The following is a 19,387-nucleotide window of genomic DNA, read 5'->3' as shown; positions in this document are numbered from 1 at the left end:
ACAGCCCATCCGCATGATCAGCCGTGGAGTTGTTATTATTCTCAACTGGAAGCATGGGAGCCGGTGACAAACACACGCGGAACGCTGTAAAAAAGCTGGATGTAGCGCACCCTTCACTGTGCACAGCAAACGCAGCAGAAAGCCACCAGACACTCCCACAGAGGAGGGGTTTGCAATTGAGGGGGGGGGGGGGCACACAAGCACAGAGCAGAGCAGCACACAACACTGACCCAGACAGACCCAGACAGCAGGAAAGGATTGGCAAACGCAAGCCAGAATATCCGATGCCCACCAGCAGCAAATCAAGACCAGCAAGAAGCTGCAACCAGCAGCGCACGCAGGGGCCAGCGCTGCTGGTTGCAGCTAAAAAATATTATTCTGACAAACAAAATTCCCTGGCCTTCACTGTTTTATTGAAGGAAATTATTTTTGAGGTGTGACTACATCAGAAAATATTAGCTAGTCAGTGATGTGCTTGAAATGTTTAATTTCACAAAAGGCTCATTATCTCAGCTTCTAGAAAAAAATGGCTGTTTTTGGTTAAATCAAGCTATCTTCTCCGGCTGATAACTAAAGAACGGAAAATTATATCAATAAACCTGTTTTTGCTGATGATAGAAGAGAGTCTCATCGTTCTTTTTGCGTGTTCGGTGTTTACATAGTAATATCACACAATATTCTGTGGGCCTCGAGAAATCACTGAAAAAAGCTCTGAAACTCTGGCACTGGGAGCGTCCGTTCTCCAAAAGTGGCTGGCACTCAATGAGTTAATGTATAAGCATAAACCAAACAGAAAATAATGCATGAATGCAATTGTATCATATTAAAGCATTTCTGTAAAAAACTGTTGAAGAAAATAATGAAAAATGATGGAGATTTCAGTGTGAGCTCCACAGGCTTTTCAGTTGTGGTAAAACAGCTCAGTAGAACAGCCTGACACCATTAGAGTCAGTCTGGCTTCACCACAGATTTGGTTGGGGTTTAGTAACTTTTAAAGTTTTGAGCCTACAGCATCATATTTACCACTTTGTCAGCTCGGTCATGTGACTCTCTGTAATTATGATATTTCTGACATGAGCTGAAGGCAGGAGAAGACTGGGGGAAAACTTTCATACACAAGTAGTTAGGTAGCTAGCAATCATGTCACGGTGCCAGGGTCTGCATGGGAGATTAGTTCCTGTACACACACACACACACACACACACACACACACACACACACACACACACACACACACACACACACATACTGTATATATATCTATATATCATTTTTTTTATACAGTTTATATATAGGCTATAGTTTATATAGGTGTGTATATGGTTTATATAATACATTAGTATTATTACTAGTATTGTCTTTTAAATGGGCACTGCACTTTTAACATCTTAACACGTTCACTGCCGTGGACGAGTTAACTCGTCAAAAAAACAACAACGGTTGACTGCCGTGGACGAGTTAAAAAATTTTTGACGGTGGGACGTGGATCAAACCCTTTTACATCTCCTATAAAAATATGGGAGCCACCGAACGTGTATAACCCATTCCACCGACCCACTAAGTGGCGACAGTGCTCTCCAGACTAGAGCGAGCCGAGCAAAAACAGCAGGAAAAAGCGTGAGGAAACCATTATCATGAAAATGGTTTGGCGAAAACGCTTTCGCGCTGGGAGCTGGCGCACACCGGTGGGGGATTCCAAAAATAGACTCTGGGTGCAACACACTTTGAAACACGCAGCAGAAAGCCCAGAATCGCACGCAGCTTCATCCCAGCTCACAACCGAACCCCCAGAAACGAACGAGCTCGATCCAGACTCGCCCGACGAGCGGCCGCCAGGCAGCACAGACAGGCAGCAGAGACTCGCATGTGACACACGCTGCACAGCCACCAGAGACACACCCACGGAGGGAGGAGTTTGCGGGGTGCTGTGGGGGTGCTGTTATATTGGAGGAAATTACTGTTCAGAACTATTGTTTAGATGTCTGATGTCTCACTGATGCCAAAAATAAATGGTTAAAGTGACTGTTCTGCCTGTTCTATCGAATTTCACAAAAAGGCATTTATCTCAGCTTTCCTTTTCAGACGCTGAAACCATGCTGTATTCAACTGCTAATGCCTACATAACTACTAACTCTACAAACTAACTCTTTTAGACAGAGAAAGCACACATTCTATTAGTTCTTTTGAGATATTTTGTGTTCACAAAGTCCTAGCAGAAAATAATCCTCGGCTCTTGAAAGATGAGCCAGAATCCTCAAAAAAAACCTTGGCAGAAGCCAACTACTGTATTGGAAAAACTGTTGGCAGTGAATGTGTTAACACTGCTTTTGTCAGTTTTTTTTGTCCGTTTTTATTATATGTGTCTGTGTGTTTTTAATGTGTTTTGTAACATGCACCTGAGCCTGGTGGAAGGAAAAATGTCTGTTGCGTTGTGACAGACAATAACGTTTTTGAATCTTGAATCTTAATCATTGGTATGAAATATTGTAACTCTGATGGTGTCAGGTATGAAGGTCACTCTAGTCTACACCAGGGGTTTTTAAAGTGTGGGAGACTGCGCCTCCCCTCAGAGAACATATAGACCAACACCCCCCCCCCCCCTCACACACTCACACACACACACACACACACACACTCTCTCTCTCTCTCTCTCTCTCTCTCTCTCTCTCTCTCTCTCTCTCTCAACATTTATTATTGCCATTATTACCTACTATTATTGTTATATGCTCCACTTGGGCATAACGAGTTCCAAAAATGTTGTAAACATCTTTATCCTATATTCTTTGATATTTTAAAACCTCTTTATCCTGCTATTTTCAAATATCCTCTTTTAACACGTTCACTGCCGTGGACGAGATATCTCGTCAAAAAAAATCCAACGGTTGACTGCCGTCGACGAGATATCTCGTCAAAAAAAAAAAAAAAAAAAATTGACGGTGGGACGTTGATCAAAGCCCCCTACATCTCCTATATAAATATGGGAGCCACCGAACGTGTACAACCCATTCCACCGACCCACTAAGTGGCGACAGTGCTCTCCAGACTATTGAAAGCCGAGCCAAAACTGCAGGGAAAAGCGTGAGGAAGCCATTCTCATACTGTAGGCGAAAACGCTTTCGCGCTGGTGCACAACGGTGGCGCACAACGGTGGGGGGTTCCAAAAATAGACTGGGTACAACACACTTTGAAACACGCAGCATAAAGCCCAGAATCGCACAAAGCTTCATCAAAGCTCTCAACCGAAACCCCAAGAAACGAGCGAGCCCCATCCAGACTCGCCCGCGGCCCGACGAGCAGCAGCAGCAGCAGCAGACAGGCAGCAGAAACTCGCTTGTGACACACCCGCTGCAGCCACGGAGGGAGGAGGAGAACACACACGGAGGGAGGAGTTTGAAGGTGCTGCTATGGAGGAAATTACTGTTCAAAACTATTGTTTAGATGTCTGATGTCTTACTGATGCCAAAAATAAATGGTTAAAGTGACTGTTCTATCGAATTTCACAAAAAGGCATTTATCTCCGCTTTAATTTTCAGACGCTGAAACCATGCTGTATTCAACTCCTAATGCCTACATAACTACTAACTCTACAAACTAACTCTTTTAGACAGAGAAAGCACACATTCTATTAGTTATTTTTAGATATTTTGTGTTCACCAAGTCCTAGCAGAAAATAATCCTCGGCTCTTGAAAGATGCTCAAAAAAAAACCTTGGCAGAAGGTACCTACAGTAAAAAAAAAACTGTTGGCAGTGAATGTGTTAAACATTTTATACATCTGTATCCACTCTGAAGGACTTTTAATAAAAAAAAATATTATCTTTAACATCTTTATTATAACTAGTGGGATACCCGCCCCGTGCAGTGTATCGAGTAAATGTTGCGTTCTCTGTATGTTCATCCTCTATGGACTGTGTCTGCAGCCAGGCTGGCCAGCGTGGACAGACAGTTCCCAGCCCCATAAATCTTGTAGAATATGTCTGAAATAGCTCCCCAACAGATAGAGAAATATGACCATATATGTGTTTGATGTACATACAAAGAACTGCCGCAATCAGATTGGTGAAACACGCATTTAAAAAAAATTGCATTTTCCTTCTTCCTGGTTTCTCCTCTGACAGCCTGAGCTCACCTCACAGAGGCAGTCAGACTGCGGGCGCTGTGCCCCTGGCTGAAGCCAAAGGTCTGGTGACGTAAATTCCATCATCAGGCTCTCTGCAGACAACCGCGTACGCTACTTTTGTGACCACACGGACATGTCCGGTGGGGCTGTGGATTTTCTTATATTTTTTCCGCGCCACATCGCGCCTCACACTTTGAAAACCACTGGTCTACACTGTTCTAGACTGTTATTAACGGAGTACTAACCGAGCCTTCCTGCAGTTCCTCACAGCTGGAATCAGTCTCTGTCGCCCCAGCATTGATGATGTGTTGTAGGCCTCCAGGTCGAACACATCCAGAACCTCCTCTGACATCTGCAGCATGTAGGCCAGAGCTGAGCAGTGGATCTCAGAGAGTTTACTCTCTGATCTGTTCTCTGACGTCAGGAACTTTTGGATCTCCTGGTGTACTGACTGGTCGTTCATCTCAATCAAACAGTGGAAGATGTTGATGCTTCTTTCAGGAGAGGTAAAGTAATGTGCACCTTTGTTCCTATCACTGTTCATCTCCTTCAGGTTACTGATGGCTCTCTGGATGCTTTCAGGCCTGATGTCTGTCTGACCCAGCAGGCCTTGTAAGAGTTTCTGGCTGGACTCCAGTGAGAGGCCATGAAGGAAGCGGACCAAGAGGTCCAGGTGGCCATTTTTACTGTTCAGGGAATTGACCATGGCTCTCCTCAGAAAGACATCCAGGGATTGTTCACCATCTTCTTCTTCTTTTTCTTCCTCTTCTTCTTCTTCATCCAGGGATTGTTCACTATCTTCTTCTTCTTCTTCTTTTTCTTCCTCGTCTTCTTCTTCTTTTTCTTCCTCTTCTTCTTCATCCAGGGATTGTTCACTATCTTCTTCTTCTTCTTCTTTTTCTTCCTCGTCTTCTTCTTCTTTTTCTTCCTCTTCTTCTTCATCCAGGGATTGTTCACTATCTTCTTCTTCTTCTTCTTCTTCTTCTTCTTCTTCTTCTTCTTCTTCTTCTTCTTCTTCTTCTTCTTCTTCTTCTTCTTCTTCTTCTTCTTCTTCTTCGTTTGTGTAACAGTGGAACAGGTAGACAGCAGCGAGAAACTCCTGAATGCTCAGATGGACAAAACAGAAGACCTTCTCCTGCTGGTACAACACACACTCCTCTTTAAAGATCTGTGTGAAGACTCCTGAGTACAGTGAGGCTGCTGTGATATCAATGGCACACTCTTTCAGGTCGGCTTCATAGAAAATCAGGTTGCCCTTCTCCAGCTGCTCAAAAGCTAGTTTTCCCAGAGAGAGAATCATCTCCCTGGTCTCTGTAGTCCAGTGTGGATCTGTCTCGGCTCTCCCATGATACTTGATGTTCTGCTGTTTGCACTGAACCAGCAGGAAGTGGATGTACATCTCAGTCAGGGTCTTGGGCAGGTCTTTTCCCTCACTGGTTTTCAACAGATCGCTCAGAACTGTAGCAGAGATCCAGCAGAAGATTGGGATGTGGCACATGATGTGAAGGGTCCGTGACGTCTTGATGTGTTTGATTATTCTTTTGGCCTGCTGCTCATCTGTGAATCTCTTCCTGAAGTACTCTTCCTTCTGTGGGTCAGTGAAGCCTCTCACCTCTGTCACCATGTCAACAAACTTTCCAGGGATCTGATTGGCTGCTGCAGGTCGTGTGGTTACCCAGAGGCGAGCAAGGGGAAGCAGATTCCCCTTGATGAGGTTTGTCAGCAGCACATCCACTGAGGTCGACTCTGTAACATCAGTCACAACCTTGTTGTTCTGGAAGTCTAGAGGAAGTCGACACTCATCCAGACCGTCAAAGATGAACACAACCTGGAACTCGTCAAACTGGCAGATTCCTGCTTCTTTGGTTTCAGGAAAGAAGCGATGAAGAAGTTCCACCAAGCTGAACTCTTTATCTTTCAGCAGATTCAGCTCTCGGAAAGTGAACAAAAATAGGAATTGTATGTCCTGGTTGGCTTTGTCCTCAGCCCAGTCCAGAGTGAACTTCTGTGTTAAGACTGTTTTCCCAATGCCAGCCACTCCCTTTGTCATCAATGTTCTGGTTGGTTCATCTCTTCCAGGTAAGGGTTTAAAGATGTCTTCACATCTGATGGTTGTTTCTGGTCTCAATGGTTTCCTGGACACTGCTTCAATCTGTCTGATCTCATGTTCATCATTGACCGCTCCACTCCCTCCCTCTGTGAGGTAATGCTCTGTGTACATCTGATTCAGAAGTGTTGGGTTTCCTGCTTTAGCAATGCCCTCAAACAAACACTGAAACTTCTCCTTCAGACTGGATTTGTGTTTTTGTTGTGGGTGTTGATGTTGATGTTGATGTTGAGTTTCTGAAAGAACAAAGAACATCAGTGAGCAGATGTTTTGGTAAACATGAGAAATGTGAACATTTCCTGGTAAATGTGTATCTCCACTCCATGACATCTCTTCAGCTCATCAGTGGTGAGTGGACAAACAGGTCCTGATTGTGTGCAGCTCAGTGTGAAAGACAACTGGTGTGGTGCTGTTTTGTTTCCCAGTGTGCACCACTGTGTTCAGCATATCACACTCACATTAACAAATGAATAATTTTACCAGATTATCCAGAGAGATTCTGCTCATTTACTTTTAAATCTTGTAATGAATAGATCTTGTTTGGCAAATGTTTATATTTTCAGCAGAGTTTGGACATGCTCATGGCTTCTATCATTTTAAACTATAGCCACTATAAACTGTAAAGTTCCAACATGAAGGAGGACTAAACTCAGTTTCTTTATCTTGTGTTCTTGTTGGAATGGATTTGGCATGTTCCAAACCGATGATGACTCAAATACATTCAGAAAAAATTAAACAGGTCTTAAGAAGTCAAATTAGATCAAAATGAGCAAAACTCAAATATAATGTTCTTCTCTCTCTAATAATTTGTTTCTTGTTTGGTTATATGTTCTTTCTTTGTTGCGGTTGAGAACTGTGGCTTGACAGCATCTTCCAGCTACAGCTTGTGCACCTGATTCAAATTAATTAGATGAGGTGCCCCAAATGATTTGTTCCTATATTGTTTTGTCAATTCTTTCACTTATAGGTGGCATCATTGTCTTGAAAACTAAGCAAAACTCTAACAGACATAAATCACCCATTGTCCACCACCTCCCCTCTCTCTCCATGACGTTAAAGCTGTTAAAGACTCTTACTCCTCTGCAGCTCCTCAGCCAGCTCCTCCTGCTTCATTCTCCTCAGGAGGAGCAGTGTGGTGTTTAGAAAAGCCTCTGAGCTCCTCCTCGGCTCTTCCTCCACACCATCCACCTCCTCCTCCACCCTCTGACTCTCTGAGCATTCTGCCTCATCTGGACTCAGCTGGAACAGAATAATATACATATTAAATCTTCATAGTAAAATCTGCAGACAAAATTACATCCATCTTCAGAGACTGAAAGCCTGCACTGATCTAAAGAGTGCAGCATGGAGATTCAACATGATCTCACAAATAATTATGGAATAGAAATGTTGACCCACAGCACAAAGCCTTCTAGTTTCACAACAATGGCTCTAAAAACGTTGAATGTGAACGTCAGTTTCTGATCAGTCCACAGCTACTTCCTGGTTACTAAGCCGGCCGTGACCACCGAGTTGCCCCAGTAGAGAGTTGTGGGAGGATCATCCTCGCCTCATCCCCGCCCTCTAGTGGCCAAACAAACTTTATTCTTGAACCATTTTAAAGGTGTTTTGGTGAAAGTAGAACATCTGGGCTGTGGACTAGGGATGCAACAATTTTTTTCTTTGGATGTACGATTATAGTCTGAGAAAAAACCACGATTATTACCGTTTCATGATTATTATTATGGACGTATAAAAATCACATGAGCATTCTTTGAACAGAGGTTTTATTGTATTTTCCCCGCATTGTTTAACAGTTGCTGTCTTTTGAAAGGCAAATAATGCACTGACCAAAATATTTGACCAAAATAATAAATAAAATAAACCAAGTCTGACAGTATTTATCTTTGGAACACAACATAGTGAGGCTGCAGCCTGCAGGATCTATTGACAAGGATCTTTTGATGAACTAAATTATCTTACTTTTTTGCCCAGTTTGTGTATTCTTTTTCTACATTTATTTTGGATCACCTGCTCCAACAGTGGGTTGGACAGTCACAGGTGGCAGCAGTACCACCAGTGATAGAGAATAAATTCTATACATCCGCTAAATGTGATTATTTATAACAGCTTATCTACCAAATGAATTGAAACCTTGAGTCCAGGAAGATTTAACATAAAAGTATATTTAATACCATATATTCTCTGCAATATGTATATTGACAGAGGGCTGAACCTCAATGTACACAATTCTGATATGTCATACAGAGTCAAATATTCAGCCAATGGCCGACAGTCAACATATGCTTTATACTGTAAAGGAAGAGGAGGAGGAAAAGGCAGAGAGGAGGGGTTGATGACTTGACTTGGAGCCTACAGGGCTGCCTGTCTGTATCAGTTGTTTGGGAACTTGATGCACTGTCCAAGGTTTCAGCAATGCGGGCAGTCCTCTGCTATTCTATATGGGTGAGAGGTCATGGGCCAATGCAAAGGGACTAATGACTCATAGCATTAATTATGTGTATGCAAATAGCTTATTGGGAAATGCCAATGGAACTTATATTTTTCTCCAACAACCAGTCTTTTGCTAAAAGTGAATTAGAAAAATGAAAATAAATAATCCATGCTTAGATTAACTTTGATTGAAATTGCAGTAATACTTTAGTTTATATTTAGGATTCAAATGTTTTACCATTTAAATAATTTATTTCATATTTTTATTATTAACTTTTTATCTAACTTAACTTTCAGTGTAAATTTAGACTTTTAGTGACCCCATAGGAGAAATATAACAAATGTGGGTAATACACTTTAGTGTTATCATCAACTGTGTCATCCATGCCTATTAGTTTTATTATTATTAATTTTTAATCATCTGACGTTATTTTGCTCAGTTACAACTAGTTGGGCTGCAGCATGTAAAGCTACGTGATCACGCAGGTGTTGTAGAAGGTTGGAGGTGTTGGTTTTCGGCAGGTTTTGCAGATTGGGGAGCCGTCATCTTTAACAACACCACGGTCGTCCTTTTTGTATCCGAAATGCTCCCATACCGATGACTTTAGACGTTTTTTGGGGGTTAAGAGATCATCTGTTTGAGTTGCTTCTGGTCTCTCTGGCTCTGCCATTACGTTAGCTGTAATGCTAGCGTATGCACGCCAAGCCAAGGGAGAGATAACTAACGTTACGTTTACCGCTCAGTAAACAAATTAAGATGAGGCCACGGAGACCACCGTTTGTGTCAGGCGACTGCGTCACAGCGCGCACGTCTCGGAAACAACATTTATGTTGGGCTGACGTCCATAGCTAGGCTAGTGGGAGCAGACCTGGAGCAGACTGGGAGGCTCAGCTGACAGCTGTGTTTGGTCGGTGCACCCGCTAAAATAGTCAGTGCGGAAACTAAGCGCGAGAGACAGGTTCCTCTCGTTCCAGGGCTGTCTGCGCCGTGCGGGAGTTTAAACTGATGGACTGGGGTAACAACAAAACACTTGGTGTAGCGGAGCCTCTGCGGTTATATAACTGTGACGTTTTAAAACGCGGTTAGTCAAACCGGTTAACCCTTGCATCCCTACTGTGGACCCACGTTACTATGTCACAATTATTTGTGGGACTGAGTTGGGACATTATAATGACCAGAATGGTTTATACTGTATGCTACGCCCTGCAGAAAATTACAATCATGACAGTAGTCAGATAACTTTCTTAATTTTTAGAAATCCATTTCTTTCTTTCTTGCTTTCTTTCTTGCTTCTTTCTTTGCTTATATTATTGTAGTACTGGAGGTGTACCGTTAGGGGGGGCTGTAGGGAAAGTACTGTACTGACATATTTGGGTCAAAGGTTTCTCTTGTCCATGAAATTACATCATCCTAAGATACAAAGGAAGAGCAGCTGATGTTGATGATACTGATTGAGGACGCTGACAGATGAACTGCATGGATCAAAAGCAGTCTGGTAGCTGAAATGAAGCTACTGTTTCTCGAGGACAGCTGGTCGTGTGTGGACGCACAGACCTGTGAAGCTATGTTTCTTGAGGACAGTTGGTCGTGTGTGGACGCACAGACCTGTGAAGCTATGTTTCTTGAGGACAGCTGGTCGTGTGTGGACGCACAGACCTGTGAAGCTATGTTTCTTGAGGACAGTTGGTCGTGTGTGGACACACAGACCTGTGAAGCTATGTTTCTTGAGGACAGCTGGTCGTGTGTGGACGCACAGACCTGTGAAGCTATGTTTCTTGAGGACAGCTGGTCGTGTGTGGACGCACAGACCTGTGAAGCTATGTTTCTTGAGGACAGTTGGTCGTGTGTGGACACACAGACCTGTGAAGCTATGTTTCTTGAGGACAGCTGGTCGTGTGTGGACGCACAGACCTGTGAAGCTATGTTTCTTGAGGACAGCTGGTCGTGTGTGGACGCACAGACATGTAGAACTGATGATTAAGACTGTTTGGTAACTAACGTAGCGGTATGTATGTTAGTTACCAAACTAATGTAGCAGAGGCTACAGGAGTAGCAAGCAACTCCACATGACATGATAGACTTGCACCTTCTCAAACTACAGTATATTACAGTATATATAGGATATTTGATCATCTACATGCAACACTATCACATTTGAGGATTGTGGATGTCCTTTGAATGAAGACCAGAACAAGCAACATCCCAAGTGGTCCAACTGAAACCGATGCCATGGAGCTGGGTATCACCAAGCCAACCATGCCCCAGTTCAGAGCGACGCCATGACGGATAGCACAGAAGATCAAGAAGACCAGTGAATTAATGAACTGTAATCTTTACCCTGCTGCCTAAACAGAGATCACTTGCAAACACATAAGTGAGTAAGTTTCACTCTCACGTCAGTAAACTAGAGATAGAGATTTCATCTTACATTAGGGCTAAAGGCTAATGGTAAGGGAGGACATAAGCCTTAGTGATTGGGTTAGGCCAGCAGTTCTCAAAGTTTAGGCCACGCCTCCACTGGGGGGCGCAAGACAACTTGAGAGGAGGTGCGGGCGTGAGTGGGAAAAATCTAAGAGAAGAAAATGTGCAACCAGAGACGGTAGGATATCAAATCTCTGGCACAACTTGGCCATGCTGCACAATGGCTACACAGCCTCCACCGCACGAATCAGCCGGGGGCGGAGCTCCTGCAGTCTGGCTGCCTGAGGCGAGTGAGGAGCTGTCAGAGGAGAAGCTCCAGAGAGAAGGAAATCATGATTTCTTTAAATGTGTGTTTCACAAATCAGATCACGGCAGTTCTTTGTATGTACATCAAGCACATGTGCTCATGTTTTTGTATCTGTTGGGGAGCTATTTCTGATGAATCTTATGACATTTATGGGGCTGGGAAACTGTCTGTCCGCGCTGGCCAGCCTGCAGCACACAATACAGGTTGAACGTGCAGAGAACGCAACATTTACAGGTACACAGATACACTGCACGTAGTCTCTTAAAAACGGACGGTTTGCTCTCGCAATTTTCAAGAGCTTCCGACTGATGGAAAGGGAAACTCAGGGAAAGTAATGAGCGATGATAGGGTGATATCCTGGATGTCCCGCCTAAAGGCAGGTGATTGGAGAAATCCGAGCGGATGACTTGTTTGTATGCCTGAGTGGAACATACAACAATAATAGTAATAATGGCAATAATAATTGGTGGAAAGGGGGGGGGCACAGCTGTCTCTATGTTCTCTCAGGGGAGGCTCACTCTCCCACACTTTCAAAACCCCTGGGTTAGGCATAACTTAGGGTGTATTCACACCTGTACGTCGTTTGCTTTGTTCCGATTCAGGTACTTAATTGATACAATTGTTGCATTTGTGCCTTGGTTCGTTTGTGTTCACACAGCCACAAATCAAATAGTATTGCCAAGCCTCCTGGATTGGCCAGGAGACACTCGGGTAGGCTAATAGCCTCTCGTGATGGAAAAAATAATTCCCAGAGATTTTCCTATATGATTATAGAATGCGTTTTGTTAGACCTACATTGTAGACTATGTCGGGCGTGCGAGGAGCGAGAGAGAGAGAAAGAGAGAGAGAGAGAGAAAGAAAGAGAGAGAGGGAGAAAGTTATTTATGTATGTAGGCTATGTAGCCTATGTATTTATTTAGCCTATTGAGTCTCGGGAATTTGAAGATAGAAGATCAAAGACCCTCGCAACTTCTGCTATTACTATCACGGTGACTCCTCTTCTCCCCTATTTTCCTGAATCCCTGCCACTTCCTGCTCTCCCTTCTCTCACATTCCCCCTGCTCTCCTTCCCCTGCACCCTCCCACCTCTCCTTCTCTGCCTCTCTCCTCCTCTCTGTCCTCCCCCCTCTCTCACATTCCCCCTGCTCTCCTTCCCCTGCACCCTCCCACCTCTCCTTCTCTGTTCTCTCCTCCTCCACATTTCCCATTTTCTCCCCACCCTCGCCCTAATCCGGGCCCGTATCCTACTCCCTCCCTCCACCCTAGACCCTACCTCTACTCTACCTCCCCTGTACCCTTCCACCTCTCCTTCTCTGTTCTCTCCTCCTCTCTGTCCTCTCCCCTCTCTCACATTCCCGTTGCTCTCCTTCCCCTGCGCCCTCCCACCTCTCCTTCTCTGTTCTCTCCTCCTCTCTGCCCTCTCCTCCCTCTCACATTCCCCCTGCTCTCCCTCCCCTGCACCCTCCCACCTCTCCTTCTCTGTTCTCTCCTCCTCCACATTTCCCATTTCTCCCCACCCTCGCCCTAATCCGGGCCCGTATCCTACTCCCTCCCCTCCCCCAACCCTAGACCCTACCCCTATCCTGGCTCTCCCTCCCCTGCACCCTCATCTCTCCTCCTCTGTTCTCTCCTCCTCCACATTTCCTATTTTCTCCCCACCTCCCCCCTCTCCTCCCTCTCCCTCCCTCCTCCACTCTCCTGCTTTCTTCAAATGTTCAAATGTTATCTTTATTCTGTATATTCTTGTTACTGTGTGTTAGCTAGAATCAGCTAGACATACTTTCTGTGAAGCCCTCTGAGACATGCTTGTGAATTAGGGCTATATAAATAAACTTGACTTGACTTGACTTGACTTCAGAGGATTAGCCGAGACATAGGCTATATGAACACCTGTCCTGTCAGGAATAAAATAATAATAAATAATTTAATAATAACGGACATTTTGAGGAAGACATGCAATCAGTCTGATTGTCTGATTGAACCAGACAATCTTATCACAAAGAAGGCTGGCTCTGATTACCATGACTTGTTTTCATTTATTGAATGGAGACCAGAGGTAAGTTGATTGAGTTCAAACTGCTGATGTGATGATCCAGAAATCCCCCAAAGTTTATCCATGCAAGTCACAAGTCGCCAAAACAGGATCTGAATGAAGATGTTGTTTTTAAACGATAAAAATGCTCGTTCTTCAGGCCATTACGCACAGCGCAGCTGACTACGGCAGCTGGTTTATCCAAAAATGCGCACTGTTTCCTGTAGTTGTGGCGGATCGAGGTCGGATCACGTTCTCACCACAAACGAACCGCACCAGAGTTCGTTTAAGCGGACCGAGACCACCCTTTCTTGGCGATCTCAGTCCGCTTGTTTTGTCCCGCATCTGAGTGCGATTGCTGTGTTCACACTCCCCAAAACGAACCGCACCAAGGGGGAAAACGCTCTCTGTTTCGAAACAACTGCTCCAAACGAGATAGGTGTGAATCCCCTTAGTAACTCCTAACCATAATAACTAGCCATGATACAGTAGCCTCTGTCCCTTTTGTAACAGGTTGATTTCACTTGATGGTGAAGTACAAGGTGTTTTTGTGTGTAGCTGAAGTAAAATGTGTTATTTTATTTTCACACCATAAATATGGAGTCCAGGTCTGTTTGATGCTCCTGGGCAGAATGACCACTGGAAACCTCTGACCTCTCCTCGACTCTGTTGAGAAGACATGATGTATGAGGTCATATAAGGTCACACACACACACACACACACACACACACACACACACACACACACACACACACACACACACACACACACACACACACACACACACACACACACACACACACACACACACACAATGAACTCAACTGTGTAAATGCTGCTCTGATTGGATGTGATGAAGGATCGGACCAATTCTACATCTGATGACTGTGAATCTGACAACAGCATCTGTTGTGATCATCAGTTTTAAATAAATACCTCAGATCAGTAGAGTGCTGTCCATCTTTGAAGTTAAAAGGGTGACGCATAGAGCAGTCACTCTTCATGGACACACAGCTGGGCTCAGGGGAGTCTGCTCTCTCCTGCTGCATCCTGAGAGAAACACATTATGAACATTGTGAAGGTATCTGTGTCTTTATGAAGAAGACAATCAGGATGGGCTCTTCACAGGTTAGTCGGTTCAGGAGAGGCAGGCACACAGACTGCTGGTGGTTCAGCTGGTAGCTAGGTTGCTGCTGAGGCTTGTCCTGGTAGCTAGGCTGCTGCTGGGGCTTGGCCTGGTAGCTAGGCTGCTGCTGGGGCTTGGCCTGGTAGCTAGGCTGCTGCTGGGGCTTGGCCTGGTAGCTAGGCTGCTGCTGGGGCTTGGCCTGGTAGCTAGGCTGCTGCTGGGGCTTGGCCTGGTAGCTAGGCTGCTGCTGGTGCTTGGCCTGGTAGCTAGGCTGCTGCTGGTGCTTGGCCTGGTAGCTAGGCTGCTGCTGGGGCTTGGCCTGGTAGCTAGGCTGCTGCTGGGGCTTGGCCTGGTAGCTAGGCTGCTGCTGGTGCTTGGCCTGGTAGCTAGGCTGAAAATCTATGATGCTGAGGAAGCTCTCATCATCTCAGGTAAAGAGCTCCCTCAGCCAAGGCTTAGCAAACACTCGCGTGCAAGCTGCCTGTCTGGACTCATGACTAGAAGCCCTTCCCTAACCACACACATTTTTATAAAACATTAGGTTTAGGCAAGTACAACAATGTGGTTAGGGTTAGGGTTTGGTTATGGTCGTGGTTAGATAAGAAAACCCTAATCCTAACCACATCTTTTTTACTTGCCACACCTTTTCAGGAAGAAGCAATTGCGGCGACCAATCAAATGAGTTCAGGGCGGGGTTTTCCCGGCCCATACTAGGAGGAAATGTTGGTCCAGGAACAACCAGTTCGTGCTGCAACAAGTACGTACGATTTGCACCTGTGTGAGACCTGATTAATGAAACAAAGCAGTGTTTGCCAACTATTTCTCTCACTTAATATAGCTCCTTCTAATAGAGAATATGTCAGATGAAAAGTGTCAAATGGAACTGGTGTTGTCAGACCTTGTCTGGTCTTTTGCTTGTGGAAGAAGAAAGGAATAATAAGGAGAAACCACACTAAACTAAATGGGTGATATTTTGAGTGATATGCTGCAGGAACTGAGCTGTAGGCCTGTAAAGGCTGGCTCAGACTACAGGATTTTTGGCCCGATTTACCCCTCCCGAGAATCGGAGGAGAAATCTGGCCTGGCAGCCTGCCAAGCTTGGTCGGCCCGATGTTCAGCACAGATGATCTTGTAATGTGAGCGGTTTGCAGATCCAATCTTAAGCCTCCCGATCTGCTCACAGCCTCATTGGAGCCGTCCCGATCATATCAAACATGTTTGATATTTAGTAGAGCCCGACCGATACTGGATTTTTGAGGCCGATGCCGATACCGATATTAGGGAGTAAAAAAAATTTGATATCGATATATCGGCCGATATTCTTTTCTTTTTTTTCTCTCGATTTTTTATCAAATTTGTATCCCCCATTAGTGCTAAATTTTAATTTATTTATCCTGGTTGCTGGCGAAAACTGGCTCCATGCTTCCTCCGAGACATGGGCAGTTAGCCAGCCGCTTCTTTTCACCTGACAGGGAAGGCTTCACCGGTAGGACATAGCACGTGGGAGGATCACGCTATTCCAACGAGTTCCCCTCCCTCCGAACAGGCGCCCATAACGACCAGAGGAGGCACCACATCAGCAACCAGGATATTGCATGTTTTGGTGAAGGGGTTCCTATATGAAGGAAACCCCCGGGAAGCACGGGGAGAACATGCAAACTCCACACAGAAAGGCCCTTTTGACGACCCCACGCGGTGGGCACTCAAGGACATGCGGACGGGTACGGATTCCTTCAGCGTTCACAGCGTCCCAGGTGGGAATCGAACCCAGGACCTTCGAGCTGTGAGGCGACAGCGCTTACCACTGCACCACCATACCCCCCATCGGCCGATATTCTTACATTATATATACAGTACACATTATATTACACGATTTATTTGCAATGATCCCTCAAATATCAAACTTGACAAAGATATGAGTTGACATGAATTGAAATATGTAATGTAGGCAGGATATTTTCCAGCTTATTAATAAACTTTATTCTCCAAAATGACATCAATGCAATGAAACAGTAAACTTAACTTGGAATTTTATAATTATAAATAACTAGAAATACAAAAAACACAATAGAACAAATAGTTAAGAAAAAATATCAAATATACACACTATAACTTAAAAAAAAAAAAAAAAACAGCAATATCGGCCGATACGATATATCGGTGATCGGCCAATATCGGCCGATAATATCGGCGAACCGATATATCGGTCGGGCTCTAATATTTAGGACTGAAAATCTGCACGAATAGCCTACATCAGGGCTATTCAACTAAATTGTTCAGGGGGCCACATTGTCAGAAACCTAAGGGGCCCGGGGTCGGACCCCAAGCCATTATATCGTCGCTGTCGTTCCAGGACCTCGAATTTCCAAAACAGAAACTTTTCAGGAAGTAAAAAAAACCTGTTTGCTCTTAAACTACTGAACCAAATGTCGTCCAAGTTGGCACATGTCTTAATTATAGTTAGTTTCCCGCTGAATGTGTCATTACTTTATTAACATCTTACCTGGATAAGCTCAAATGATGTTGTTTATATTATCAGTCCGACTTGGAAGCACTTTCTCACGGCCAGTCAAGCGGGAGGCAGTCGCATGCTCATGCACGAGCCCCCAAGCTCCAGGCCGCGGGGGCGCACGCAGGAGCAGCAGCATTGCCCCTCGCCTCTCATGGCCGAAGCGGGGGCTTTGGCATGGGGTGAGAAATAGTCTGACATAACGTAGCGTTAACGTTACTTTATTCTCGTCAGAAAACACTCCGATTTGCATGTTAAAACAAGTTTGCAGCCTAGGAATAACTGGAAAACATTTGATTGATATATTAAAGTCAGAGGAAGCCAGGATTAGTCAAAATGATATGAGAAATACACAGCGCGTCTGCCGTGTGTCTTTTCCGGGTTTATTGTCCTGCGTGGGGGGGGTACACACGGAGGTAGGGGGTGAATTTCGAGGTTTGACTGACAGATTGAGGGCGAATGGCGTTACGAGATTTACTCACAAGCTCGTTTTAATGCTTTTCCATTGGTTGCATTTGTTAAAAACCACACAGAGACGTGAAGGGTGACCAATGGCATTGATTCATGACAAAAAATAAAAAAGTGAAAAGAAAAAAAAAGTGGGAGGAGGTACGGTGGTGTAGTGGTAAGCACTATCGCCTCACAGCTAGAAGGTCGTGGGTTCGATTCCCATCTGGGGACGAGGTGAGCGCTGAAGGAATGCGTGCCCGTCCGTATATCCCCGAGTGCCACCCCTATCGCCCGGGTGGGGGTCGACTAGGCCCCACGGCCTTTCTGTGTGGAGTTTGCATGTTCTCCCCGTGCCTCCCGGGGGTTTCCTTCATATAGGAACCCCCTTCACTAAAAACATGCATTGTCCTGGTTAGGGATGTTCATCAATTATCGAAAATCGATAATCGATCGTTAAGGATTGGAATCGATCCTGTGGCATTTGGATCGATTTTTTAATTATTTAAAAAAAAAAAAAAAAAAAAAATTTTTTTTTTTTTGGACTAGGTTTGGGTGGAATTCGTTCCTCCTCGCCCCACTCCATTGCACAGCCGACTAACGTGAGGTGGAGCTTCATATAGTCTCTAGTTTTCTGGCTGGGCACGGGCCTTTGTGCCAACAAAACTGTTTTAAACATGAGAAATTCACACCGGCATGCGCCGGGGACAGCAGTGTTGGAGAGGAGACACATTGAAATAAAGAGTTCATTGAGGAGAACACGTTGTCTTTCGTATTTTCTGCCATAGGCATTCATTTTGTAAAAAAAAAAAAAAAAAAAAAAAAAAAAAAAAAATGAAAATATTGAAAATTTTCTAAGTATTAATAAAATCGATAATCGATAATTGATCGTTAATTCTCACCGATTATCGATTTTGGAAAATTTTCAAAATGAACATCCCTAGTCCTGGTTGCTTATGTGGTTCCTCCTCTCAACGTTGAGGGGCGCCTGTTCAGGGGGAGGGGAACTGGTTGGAATAGCGTGAGCCTTCCACGTGCTATGTCCTACCGGTGAAGCTTCCCCTGTCAGGTGAAAAGAAGTGGCTGACCGACTGCCCATGTCTCGGAGGAAGCATGGAATCAGTCTCGGCTCTCCCTGATCGGTATAGGATGAAGTAGTAACCAGGATAAACTTAGAATCAGCACTAATGGGGGATAAAATGGGATAAAAAATCGGGGGGGAAAAATATAAAAAAAAAAAAAAAAAAAAAATGAAAAAAGGCACATTCGAGGTCCTGGAATGACAGCGACGATATGTAGGCTACACTTGACACAACCCGCCACCACATTTTCACAGCCATGCTGGAACTATTATTAAATAGGGGGTGCTGTAAGGAATGGAATCTCGAAGAAAATTTGATGTTTTTTGGACTTTTATCCATATTTAGAAGAATATTTAATTTTAAATTAACATTAGGATTATACTGTTGTGATGTCATTATTCAGTATCTTCTCCTTTTCTCACTCACTTTCATGTAACCACCTGCTCTCCCTTTAGTCGTTTTACACTACAACAGACAGCAACACAGGCATAAACACTGAACTTATTATTATTATTATGGAAAACCAGATTATGATGAAAATCAAACACTGTAATGTAACAAACAAGGAAAAATGAAATAAAAAAGCTTCTCCCGGGCCAGTCATAGATCTTTGTCCCCCACCCAAAAAAATAAAAAAAATAAAAAAATAAAATTATATCAAACTCTGGCGGGCCGGATCAAAATTCAAACGGGCCGTATCCGGCCCGCGGGCCGCCAGTTGAATAGGCCTGGCCTACATCATCCTGCATCAGTGACCAATAAATAAAAAGTTGTTATACCGTAGTTTTGAGCCCCTGCCAGT

At 44.3% G+C, this 19,387-nt stretch overlaps 1 protein-coding gene across 1 annotated transcript in view; it reads right to left on the bottom strand.

Annotated features, from left to right (window-relative positions):
* The window catches only part of LOC310791528 (uncharacterized protein), a 220,712-nt gene that overhangs the window by 34,528 nt on the left and 166,797 nt on the right, over window positions 1-19,387 (bottom strand). The window contains 4 exon segments of the mRNA XM_083653202.1: window positions 4,365-6,462; window positions 7,303-7,465; window positions 14,011-14,086; window positions 14,358-14,471. Of these exon segments, the coding sequence (XP_083509328.1) occupies window positions 4,365-6,462; window positions 7,303-7,465; window positions 14,011-14,086; window positions 14,358-14,471 (2,451 nt within the window).

The sequence above is a fragment of the Poromitra crassiceps genome (assembly GCF_964638095.1).
Source record: "Poromitra crassiceps genome assembly, chromosome: 16".
NCBI classification, from domain to species: Eukaryota; Metazoa; Chordata; class Actinopteri; order Beryciformes; family Melamphaidae; genus Poromitra; species Poromitra crassiceps.
This window is presented reverse-complemented; position numbering and strand designations above follow the sequence as displayed.